The sequence below is a fragment of the Lepidothrix coronata genome, unplaced genomic scaffold (genome assembly GCF_001604755.1).
Source record: "Lepidothrix coronata isolate B3197 unplaced genomic scaffold, Lepidothrix_coronata-1.0 Scaffold61, whole genome shotgun sequence".
NCBI classification, from domain to species: domain Eukaryota; kingdom Metazoa; phylum Chordata; class Aves; order Passeriformes; family Pipridae; genus Lepidothrix; species Lepidothrix coronata.
In genome coordinates this window covers 504,842-517,084 of record NW_016690241.1, presented here as the reverse complement: position 1 = coordinate 517,084, position 12,243 = coordinate 504,842, and the positions used below count along the sequence as shown (strand labels likewise).

Here is a 12,243-nt window from a genome sequence, read left to right as displayed (position 1 = left end):
ATAGCTTGTTTCATCAGGGGAAAAGTACAGCCAACGTACTGTGCAGCTCAGGTAAAGTCTTTTAATGTGTTCACTGCCGAAGTTTTTTGGGTAAAAAAAAAAAAAAGAAACTTTTTATGCAAGGTTTGGTGTCATAAGCCTTCTTCTGAGCATGGTTTGGTTATACAGTACTTAATAACATGTGGTTTTAATGTAGCTAGTATTTTAACTGAAAATAAATCACTCCTTTGTTGGACCTCTGTCCTCGTTTTTCTAGAATGACATGTGGTTTAAATGTCTAAAAGGAAAAGTGATATAAATTCCATCACATAAGGTCTCTGGTACAGTACCAGCAGGGTTGTAAATTATCTCCAACATTTGAATTATCATGAAAACATGCCAAGGAGAAAGAGAAGTTCTCCAAAACTGTCCACAAACTTGTTCCTAAACAGCCCGATGCTCTAAAGGCCTCCTATTCATGGATGATCTAATATGCTTTAAAATCAACAATTACCAAATTTATTGGAATATAAAATTCACATTTGAAGTCTTACTTTGTATTTTATAACCATGGAAACATTTTAAAGCTGTTGGGCATTACTATACTTCAGTATGCCGAAAAAAAACCCATGAGGAAATTCTCTTATCAAGCATCTGAAACTGTGTAAAGTCAAAATATTATTTCCAGTTCCATTTTTTATTTTACCAAGATATTACCACAGGAGAATAACTATGGCACAGAAATGAGGCCCAAACCTGATAGAGGAAATGTAATAGGGTGATTAAGATAAAAAGAAGACATAAAAAACATTGATACTCAAAATATTAATAACCAATTAAATTATTAATTCAGAGGAGCTAAATCCCTTCCAAATAAAATAAATCACTGAAGACAAAAGAAGTTATAATATTTTTTGTAACAAATTTTTAAGATTACACCATCTGAGCATCTGCCTCTGTGTCCTGGTTGCAATATCTTCAAAATCTACTGTATAATTACAGACAATTTTTCCAAAGAAAAAGAATTCAAGATGTTTAAGGACTAGACAGTTATATAAATAAGAGTTGAAAAAGGATGAGGAAAATAAATTTGTGACATGACTGGGAGAAAAGCTGAAACATAAGCTCACATCAAAATACCAGAAAAGAGATAGCTGTAGGGAAATCTTGTAGCTCTTAACACACATAGGGAAACAAACCTTTCACATGGCCATTGCTCGTGACCATTCAGCAAAGCCAAATCTGGGATTTGTTGTGCAAAGTCGTTTGAGGGCACCCAGATAATTCTTGTCTACAGGCCCCTCTGAGCACCTTGCAGTAGTCTAACTAATGAAGATGACTCACATAAATCTCAAATTAGTAGGATGAGTGTAGGTTTATATGGTTTGTCAGAATGGGATTTATATAAATAAATAAATAAATATACATATATATATACATCTAAGGGGATACCAGGAAACTCTCTCACATATGAATTCAACTTCGCTCTTTATCTAGAACAGGAATCATTCAGATCAGGATGGACCCTGATTATTTTAAAATGAAGACTTAGAATGAAAAATGGTAGGATTTACCTGGTACCTCTGTGCTGATTAATCAGCCCACAGATTTTGATTTTTCATCATGGACCGTTACCAAACCAGGCTAAACTCTTTTGAGGTGAGCAATGTCCCTCTGGTAAGAACCTGTGAGTAGAGGGAACTCCAAGGCTGCAAGGTGCTGGAAGGTTGACAAGCACTGTGCAATGCTATAAACGTATTTTTTTTTAAATCTGTTTTTGTTTAAATCTTTGGAACTGTCTAGTGGAAAAATAAGGGCCTTGAATCTGTTACTAGAATTCCCACTTTATTTCACTCCCTAGCTAAAGTATTAAATAAGGGAGCTAGTAGGCTCAAGCTGGAATCTGGTCCATGAACTTGTGAAAAGACCATTAAGTTCTAAGACCTGTTAAAAGCTGGCTGAAATGAGGCCTTAGTTCCTTATAGTCATACAATGTGAAGAACTAATTTTGAAGATATGTATGTCCAGCTGTAATTTGGAATTATGGCAACTCAGTGAGACTTTATCCTCTAAAATCCAGGTAAATGGGTTTTTACATCCCAGAACCTTGTGGGGAATGGGGGAAAAAAAACAAAACAAAACAAAACAAAACCGAACAAACAAAAAACCAAAATAAACAAAAAAAAACCTCTCATGGCATAGAAATTGAGCAAGAATTTTACCTTAAATCAGTTCTCCGGGACAGTATTACCTGTCAGACTGGTTGGTACAAAGCTCAATGCATTGAAGCACAGTATGCTGGTTAATGTGATGATTGTACCCTCTGTGACTTAGCACCAGGACTGCAAAGGCAGCCAAAGGTTTGATAAGACAAACAAATCTTGGGGTGTATAACCGAAGACAAAAATAGTTGTATGGGAGTGGACAGAAATACACAGAGCTGAGGAGGGTACAGAGTTATAGCTGTTTGGGCAGGTCTTTCTGAATTGCCCTGGTGACAATTTTGGCTTCCAGGGGAGACCACTGAAGAGAAAGCACAAGCAAAATATAAAGACATCTTAATTTTGTGCTAAGATTCTATATGCAACGGGGAAGACTTTCACCTATGAAGTGAAGTGAATGTTGGTACATTACTGCAGAATCTTCCCAAGATAGCACTGAAGTCAATAGGAAATTTTGGAAACAGAATTAATCTCACAAATAGCACCAGACTGACTTGGAACCAATCTCATTTTATTGGTAGTATTTCCAACAGTACAGCACCAAAAACACTGAGCTTCGGGGAAAAAACATCCATCAAATTCAACTCTGCTGGCTAATCCTTGAATAATATATCATACAGAGAGAAGTTTATTACTGCAAAGTAGAAGTTTATCTTTAAAACAATGACACAAACTCATCAAAGTGTAAGCACCATCTCAAAAGTGACATTCGATACTACTGAATTTACAGCAATTTTGGGGCTCTACAGGGAGATCTAACCCAGATTGTCTCTGGGAAAATAAACAGCTTGCCAAAAGAATAGATAAATCTCCTGCAAAAATTTCAATTTAGTTCATCTGGTATTTCTTGGTTTGCTATGTATCTCAGTAAGAATAAAAGTACCTTTCTCAGTCTCAATTCATGGAGCAAACTTTGTTTGCTTTCAAAGAGCAAAGTGTGTGACATGACCTTGCTATGTATTTATGCATAAAATGCACTTCACAGTTTAGTATTTTATTATAGATGAAATATTCTGCTGAATAGATAAGAAATATTTACTACTTTGTAAAAATTACATATAAACTGGTTAACTTATTCATTTGAAGAAAAAGTTCCCTTGACAGCTTTCTACAGACACTCAGAAGTTCTTACGCTAAAGAGAAAGCTTTTCTAAAGTCACATTGACGTGAACAAGCAGACCTTGTATAGACAGACATAATCCACAAGCTTCTCCCTATTTCTCTGTAGGTTTCCCTTGTTGCACCTCGATTACGCCAGAACACCTTTATACACTTACTTGTCCTTAAACTTTGAAACATGAAGTGCAACAAGCTGTTTAAAGTTAGCTGTCCACCTGAGCACTTTACAGAATTGTCCTAACAATGAAACAGAATTCACTTCTACTTTTGTGCTTCTTTCCCACTGCTATACCCTTTTGCTAACTTGTAGCGATGTGACATAAGTCAAATGGTCTTAATTTGTAGTTAATTTAGCACAAAGAAGTTTAATTCAGAACACAAGACACCATTTGGTTTATACGGCATACACTACTCACAACACAATAATTTCCCAGGTCAGTGTATATTCTGCAGAACTGATCATGTTTAAAAACAAAGCAGATAAATAGCTGTAGCCTCTAGTGATAGATAAATGGTGAAAGTGTCAGTTTTAAAGATGCAGAGATATTAGTCTCTTGGGTTGGAAAGGATGTCAGCACAGACATTTAGCCTGACAGAGCCATAAAACAAAGACTTGCTGCTTCGTGACAAGGGTTGGCCAACTACTTCACTATTTATTTTTATTACTGCTTTCTGGATTCGAACAAAACAGCAGAGCAATCTTAGCCTAAACTCTCCTCTATTGGCATCTAACAGACCCAAGCAGTGTGAGGTTTCTTTGTTGTTTTCTTTTTTTTTCTTTTTTTTCCCCCCGCATTTTGCAGCCACACAGCAATTTAGATAGCTAAGCTCTAAGATAAAATAAGGAATGCTGTGCTGGATTTCCTCTTGGCACACTATTTCTCTCAGTTTTCTCTCAGTCACATTTGGAGAGATACAGTCTGACTAGAACTGAATCAAATGCTTGCAAGAGAAACTAAAGTTACAGCTTTCTGATTTTTTGCGTACCAAAGGCTACACCACACTTTCTGAGCAGAGCAGAGCAGAGATTTGCTAATAGCTTAGAGAAGTCTTATGAGCCAGCTTACTAATTCTTTTACTGAAAGCCTGAGAAGGCTTGCAACTGTTGGTGGTTCCTAATCTTCAGTGCAGTATTGGTTTTTTAGCACTTTCTACTTCACTTCTTTTAAGAAGTTCCTTTTTATGTTATCTGAAACTTAAATGGAAAATACATGAGCAGAAATGAAAATTTCACAAAACAAAACAAAAAGATTCCTTTCTTACAATTGTAGTAGTGCATATTTGATTCTAACAAGCTACATTTCTTGTGCCCAAGAATGTTCTTATATGCCTTACTTAGCAAATTGTGCTCGGTGAAATATTATCCAGAAAAATTGAGTATTTTAAATTCCACTTGCTTTCAGAGAAACATAAATTTTAACTTTATTCACTGAGTTGTCAAATATTTTGTTTCTCAACAATTTTAGTACAGTAGCTTGATGTGTATGTAACAGCTTGACACATGATTTAAATGAAGACTCAAAACCAAAATGATGTTGCAGCTGACAAGTGTTTCTCTCATGATTGCCAGCATCACAGTCTGGAAACTTGCAGTCTTCATGCATACTAAACACAGTGTCTACAGTGAGAAAATATGCCTGAAAAATGAGGAGACAGCTCCTAGATAAAAGCATTTTAAGACAAAAATCTGCCCTATAATCAATTTCCCCCCATATGGTTTATTTAAAAAAAAAAAACCAAAGCCAGTACCACTTCTCAATACATTCTCTTTTCAATACTTTTTTTTCCAAAATAATGAAAAAAACTGCATGACTTTTGTTTTTTTTTCCTCATAAACTATGAGAACAAAAAGAAAAGGGAGAGGAGAAAAAGGAGAGGTGAGAAGATATGAAGACATGTTCTGCTTTCAATCTGCAGACTGCGCAAGATCTCAGTGTGTTCAGGATTATGTTTTAGAATGACACCTTGGCCCAGTCCAACTGTCACTCATTTCAGCTGGAAAAAGAACCAAACCTGCTCATTACATTTTTCTCTCTCCAGACGAAACATCCTGGGAGCATATTCTGCCTCCTAAACACAACCCATAAGGCCGCCTTCCAGGCAGCAAGTGCACTGGCCAAGACAATGTCCCTGCCCACACACTGAGCTAAGGGACATTCTCAGGTGCTGCAAGCAAATGCCAAGCTCACACCTGGCTGGCTCACAGGTAAACCTGAGCTGGATGGCAGACTCCATGGGAATACTAGATAAGGTGTGCACTCGGAAGCCATGTCCAGAGTTTACAACCCAGTTCTTTAGCTAAAAGGCAACAGTAATGTTTTCCCAAATTATGCTTGGATTCATGAATTATGGGACCAAGCTTAATTTGTGAGCTCAAAACAACTACTGCCCAGCAATGCCTCCTTTCTCTTCACAAATGGAAAATCGTATCAGCATGTTTGTCCAAGGACAGAAAGGTACCCTAATTCAGATAATTTCAATTTGTTTAAGCATGTTCTTAATCCATTCATCAAATCATTGTACCCATAATTCAAATGGGTTAAACTTCTCACTATTTCTGAAAGCCCTACTTTAAAGAAACAAATGCTGAGCATTTTTTTATTTTAGGAAAACAAATAGTAAAATACCTATTTTATGAGAAATCTCACTCATATTTTGATGTGTTTCAGTTCTTTATGTGAACTGCGAGATTGTAGATAGTACCTTTCATTATGATAGCCCATAAAAGTACAGCATTTTTAAACAGTGAGGCTCTTTAACATACTATAAATGAATTAAACTACACATGAGCTATCTGAGGTTTCCAATGCAGAAAGGGGATCTACATAGTTATAGAATAACAATGACACTACTCTGTATGATGGCTTTCCTTAGTGTACCCACAGAGCTGTAAGTCACTGTTGGGGCCACCTCTGCAAATACTGAATACATACTCTGAGTGTCAGCCAGGCTAAATTCCAAACCCCTCAGAAATTAAATATCACTCTGTAAAGCTCCTACATTGTCATTTTCAGTTGAAGCATTCTCTCTTTTTCTTTTGTAGAGATAATGCAAAATTTTCATAACAATAGAAAATTCCTACAGTGATATAAGCAAATTTTACAGAGTTATTTTGAACAGTTAACAAAGAAAAAGAGGGGAAAAAATCCCAAATCCTTGTACAAATGCACAATGAAAAAGACCAAACTACTTGTTTCAAGTAGTCTTATCTATAGCAATTTGTGACATATTCAGCTTTGTTTTGTAAAATAAAGAAGCAGATCTTCACTTAACAACGCCTTTCCCCTGCCTGCTAGGGAAGACGATTATAGCTGATGTTTTGTCCATTCCAGTTTCAATACAAGCACAGCCTTTTGGAGTAATCCATACTATGTTCCAAATCATGTAAAATCCCCCCAGCTACTGGCCCTACGGAAGAACATATTGATGGTCAACACTTCCTACTCATAAGGGCCAACTGCATCATTTGGGGTTTTTTTGTAGACATGACACTTCTGCATGGTTGGTCCTATTTTCAAGACTAAGGAACTTCAAGATGTACTTTTTGCATGCACTAACAAAGAATATCAAAGGATTTATTCTATAGGTTACAAAGCCTTCCTTTTGTGACATTCAGAGCCCTCCAGTCCCATCCTCACCAGCTGTAGTGGTAGGAATAAGGATGAGTGCTAAAGAACTCTTCCCTGAGTTTATATTACTCATAGGAATAAATCCTCCCTGGCATGCATCAGGAGAGTCCAGTAAAGAGCACCTAGGCTCAGTTCTCAGGCTGAACAGTCTGAAGTCCCTGAAAGAAGGCACCTCTGTGCATGCTGTCTGCTGGTAACAGTCCTTCACCCATCTTTTTGCTGAGCCAGACAGATACAGTCCTCGGGAAAGCACTACCTGGCCAGGTCTCAAAGCGCAACAGTGAGCACTCTACCACCTTACATGTGTGGGTGCTTCTACTGTGTTCTTGCACTTTTTAATTAATTTGTTAGACATAGTGCCTGTGTTTTTATGAGCAGTTTAATAGCAATCATATTGCTTTTCCACTTCTTGTATGTTTTGTTTCCTTGGCTATGCTGGTCCAGATTTGGACTGTGAAGCATTTGTGTGTGCATGTAGTTGACCCCCATCACAGGTGATATTTTCACAGTCCACCTAACACAAATAGTATTTCTCAGCTGTCAACATACATTTATTTTTTAGATTCATAATCTTGTTGCACAGTAAACGTCTGTGTCGAGCAAGTGGCAAAACTCCAGAACTTCAGAGTTAAGATTTTTTTTGGAAAAGTATCCAAAAATGTGTATAGTCATCTACAGTGTACACAGATTTTTTGAGACCTTGGAAACTGCAAAAGCAAGCTAGAAATTTTATAAGATTTTAACTTCTTATAGCATTTTCAAGCTTACCAATGGATTCCAGCATTGCCTGGAAGTGGAGTTAAAAAAAAAAATTACTAAACTAATGTCTGCAGAAAAAAACACTATCAGAACAGTCTATTTTGATGCTTTTTTTGTCAAAGGTGAGTTTTTCAGAACTGAGTGGAAGGTTTCACAGTTCATTCATTTTCAGGTTTGTTTAAACTGTTTTGATCTCTGCTATAGACATCAGGAACTAAAACAGAAGTGCAAGGGGGAAAATGGTTTAAATGCTACCAGTTTATTGTGATCTTTTAAGGTCTAGGATGTTAAAATTGTTTCCTTTGCAATGCTGAAGAATTACCTGGGCTGAGCACTCTTACTGTGAATGAAACTTGAATTAGAGGGGAAAGCAAGCACACATAAAGCAAACTATCCCTTTGTGATTTTGGTATTTAAGTAATCAAAACCAAACAGATGAGAAAAATGTTGAGAACAGGTGAGAAAGAGGAGAAAGAGTCAATCTAAATTTGGCTTTCTAGGGAAAAAAGAAACAGAGAAAGCAGACACCAGTCTGGTGCCTGTTCAAACTTCCTTATGGATATAAAAACAAACCACAGTTCTGTATATATAAACAAGAAATGATGGACTCAAAATTATTACAAAAGGTTGTCAACATAAACTGTCAAGGTCTTGAGATTTCTTTTGAATAGACTGAACCAAACAAAGAGCTAGACACCATATTTTCAACTAATTAAAATGGAACCTGGAAATATTTAATTTTCAGAGAAGATTTTTGTGAGCTTAATAATGATTTTTACCTCAAAAGAAGAAAGGAGGAGACAGATACAGATTTAAGACTGCCTTTTCTGCCTTTTCTGAACAATATCGGATGAATATCAGACATGGTTTTAAAGTTATGAGACCTATACCAGGAATAATCTCTTTTCTCCCTTCAGAACTTACTCATGCAAATGCGTGTTTCTTTCCCTTTTTCCTGCACTAGTAACCTCGAAATCTGCTTCAAAACCAATGCTTTATTGGGGACTAAGGGTGGGTGTCTGTTTTTTTAGGGGGACAGATGAACACTTTCAGCAGCATCTGCTTCCATTCCAACATGGAATGAAAGCAAACTCTGAAACCTTGAAAGTTGTTCTGAAATGAAATCATCACTTTTTGATTAGCTCTACTAAAACAGCCCTCTGCTTTTTCATCAAGCATCACCTGCAACAACAAATTTCACCACTCAAATGTAACTGGCTCAAAAGACGTCTTAATCTGAGGATTTAGCTTTTTCAGAATCTTTGATGAGACTATCAGAAGTAGCTCTAGTAATGCTAAAACTGAAACTGCAGCTTGGCCAACAAATCATCTTTCTCTTCTCTAAAACTTGTTTTTACAGCTTGAAATACTTCTGATGATTGCAGCCATGGGTAGGAATAAAGATATTGGTCACTTCGAAATTTAAGACTGCTTTGACTGAATAAGAAATACCATGAAAATGTAGAATTAAAAGAAAACCAGTCTCTTACTGATATTGACCAAGTATATTATTGGCAAATATGTGTCTATTACCATGCAAAGGAAAAATATTTAAACATTAGGGGGATGTTTGTATTAATTTAATTGTAAGATTAAAAATATTTGATTGAGGAGAACACAATGAGTATTTGCTATTAACAATGCACTGCCTATGGTGTCTAATTCAAGTTCTACAATTGTACTGGCACTCTATTCATTAATAATAAACAGCAAAAGAGCAGTTCTCCAAACTGCAGTTACTGACTGCGGAAAAATTTGACTGCACCACTGAGGACACATTTAGTAGAGCAATTCACATCTTTATGAAAAAAAATTCTTGCAGATGATATTTTCAATATGGTATAAAAAAAATAAAGAAAAACTCTCAAAACTAATTTCCATAAAGATGTATAATTCTCTAATGTATAAAATGAACAAATACAAAGTGCACAATAATTCTCTCTGTCATTCATGAGTGTAATAAAAGCTTTGGCTCAGGTAGCTTCATTATGTTATCCTTGTTCACCAAAGTAAATAGATCCATCAGGTAATACAATGGTTTACTATGAAAGGGCTGAAGAATGAGGATACTATTTCATCTAGGCAGAAGATGAGACAGAATGTCTCTTTGAAGCAGTCTTGATGCTTCAGAGGTTTTCTGGAGCTAATGGAGAGAGATGATGTGGAAAATTGCCTCCTACAGGTTGAATTGGTGTGGTCTCTGGGGTTTTCCTCCCCCCAGCCCCTACGTCCACACCCTGCCCCTCTCTTTAGACAGAGAGAAAGGGAAAGTAAATCTTTATGATCACTGCTATTATTACATTTTAGAAAGAAGATCATTGCGGTGGGAATCACCTTACACTTCAGTAAAGAAATGCATTCTCTAGCACCACGCTACTCTAAAAGTGAAATGATTTGACAACGGATATTTTGTAGGTTTGCGTGTCATACAATTTCTCTAAACAGAGATCAGAAGTAAAAGAATGGATGATAGGAATGTAGGAATGGCCTGCGAGAGCTCTGTGCATTACAAAGCTTTTTTTTTCTCCTTCTTTTAATTGAAACCCCCTCACCACCACCCCCCTCTAAAGGATTGTAGTCTGGAAATGCAAGACTTAATTTGACTATCTCTAACTCAAAATACCAAAGTGCCGAAACCTTGCAAGATAACAATCTTAAGAGTTTCTCTGAGCTTGCTGGTAATATGGTCCTTCAGAACAAGGACCTAACCATGCAGTTTTCTTAACAGTAACTAACTATAGTATAAATGGGTGTGGGCGTCATAATTTTGATGAAGACTCAAGATTAATTTATCTTTACATAGCGTAGTGTTATAGAAATAACATGGTGGATTTCAACCTACTTGTTTTAGAAAAATCTTCAAGTCCAACACTCCTAGTCTTCAATACACGGATATTTCCAAAAAACAATTTTAGCGTCTATTATTTTTCATTATGATCAAGAGAAACTTTGATTTCCTCACCTTTACAATTGCCTCGGTAGGCTATTTCCAGCTGAGGATCTTTGCATTTTGCTCGTTGAAATTCGCACCGGGACAGAAAAGTTCTTCCATCAGATGCACAGAGTGATTTCTGAGGGGAACCTGCGCAGTCCAGGCTGCATTCTCTGTCTTTATCTTGGTCCACTCTCAAAAACTAGAAAAATAAAAAATTAATGCTGTAGGAATGCTATTCCCATGTGAAAACTGTTCTGTGATTTCCTTCCCCAGGGAAGACACAAATATTACCCAAAACTGAAAAGAAAGCTCTGCCTTTTTAGTCTGCTGCTTTGAAATGGCAGTTACTGCAACATTTCCATAACATACATGAAATGCAGTATCACAATTAGGAAGTCTCTGAATCTCCTTCCATCAGTATTAAGCTCATAACAACAACAACAACAAAAATGGTTATGGCAGAAACATTCTTCACAACAAAAATGAGACAGCAATGGAAACTTGTCTACTTTATTAGATATGTATTAACTATTCTACAATAAAAACCTGAAAAGTCTGTTCTAAGACTCAAATAAGATTTAACATACATATTCTCATTGTGAATTTCAATGCTCTTCTTTTTAGTTCTGCCTAAAAGCCACATTGAACCAAGACTAACTGTTCATTTCTCCACCCCCAAGACTGCAGACAAGGCTTGTGAGTTTGGTATCATCCTTGGCACCGTGAAAAGCAGGAGCTCCTCACCCTGAAATATGCTGCCAGAAGAACTAATTGGTTCTGATGCCATTATGTGCCAGCCAAACACAAAGACAGACAAAAGCAAAGACAGTACTTTATCTTCTGAGCTCTTGAAAAGCAGGGATTAGGAAGAAGGTGAACTCAAGGAAGTCCTCAGATGAATCTCTCTATCCTTTTGCTTTTTCTGAACAAGTATGACATATAGCTACCAGGAGGCAATCATTCTCCTGAGCCTTAAAAGTCGCCCAAGAAAAGGTCTTCATCTAGCTGAAGCACTGTTTTCATTGGTGCTACTTCATCATCATAAACCTCAGACACAGAAAATTTTGAACTTCAGATAAGAAACTAAGACAAGTAGGTGGAAAATTTCAAGAAAAAAAAAAAAAGGAGGACAAAGAGCAGTAACTGGGCTAAAAAAATAGTAAAAAAAATTGCTATGTAGTTTTCCTGAATTTTATTACACACAAAAGATGTATAATGAGAGTTATAAATCTCCATACTCTTCATATTTAAGCCATGGTCTATTTGCATTTCCTATCACTTAACATGAGAAAATACAGATGTCTTTCTGGAGAGCATGCCCCAAATGGAGAGATTATCTCAAAGGTATCCCCTTAAAATAATAGTCATTCTGGATTTTTACCAGAATTTTTATATTTTAGTGGTACACTAAGATAAAAAAGGAAGCTTCCTTTTCCCAATGTTTTTCAGCAACTTTTCATTTTTAAGAATAATTAGCTTCAGAAGCAAATTACTCACAAATTACACACAAACCCCAAATCTTTCTTCACAGAATTTAGCTACAGGGTTCCAAAAGTGAAGGATAGATGCTCCTTCTCCCCATATTTTGGTGTTATTTTGC

The 12,243-nt window shown here is 36.4% G+C and overlaps 1 protein-coding gene across 5 annotated transcripts in view; it reads right to left on the bottom strand.

Annotated features, from left to right (window-relative positions):
• SMOC2 (SPARC related modular calcium binding 2) overlaps window positions 1-12,243 on the bottom strand; it is a 139,143-nt gene that overhangs the window by 85,193 nt on the left and 41,707 nt on the right. For all 5 annotated transcript variants that reach the window (XM_017817597.1, XM_017817599.1, XM_017817600.1 and 2 more), the window contains one exon: window positions 10,671-10,842. In XM_017817597.1, the coding sequence (XP_017673086.1) occupies window positions 10,671-10,842 (172 nt within the window). The remainder of the gene's footprint in view (window positions 1-10,670; window positions 10,843-12,243) is intronic.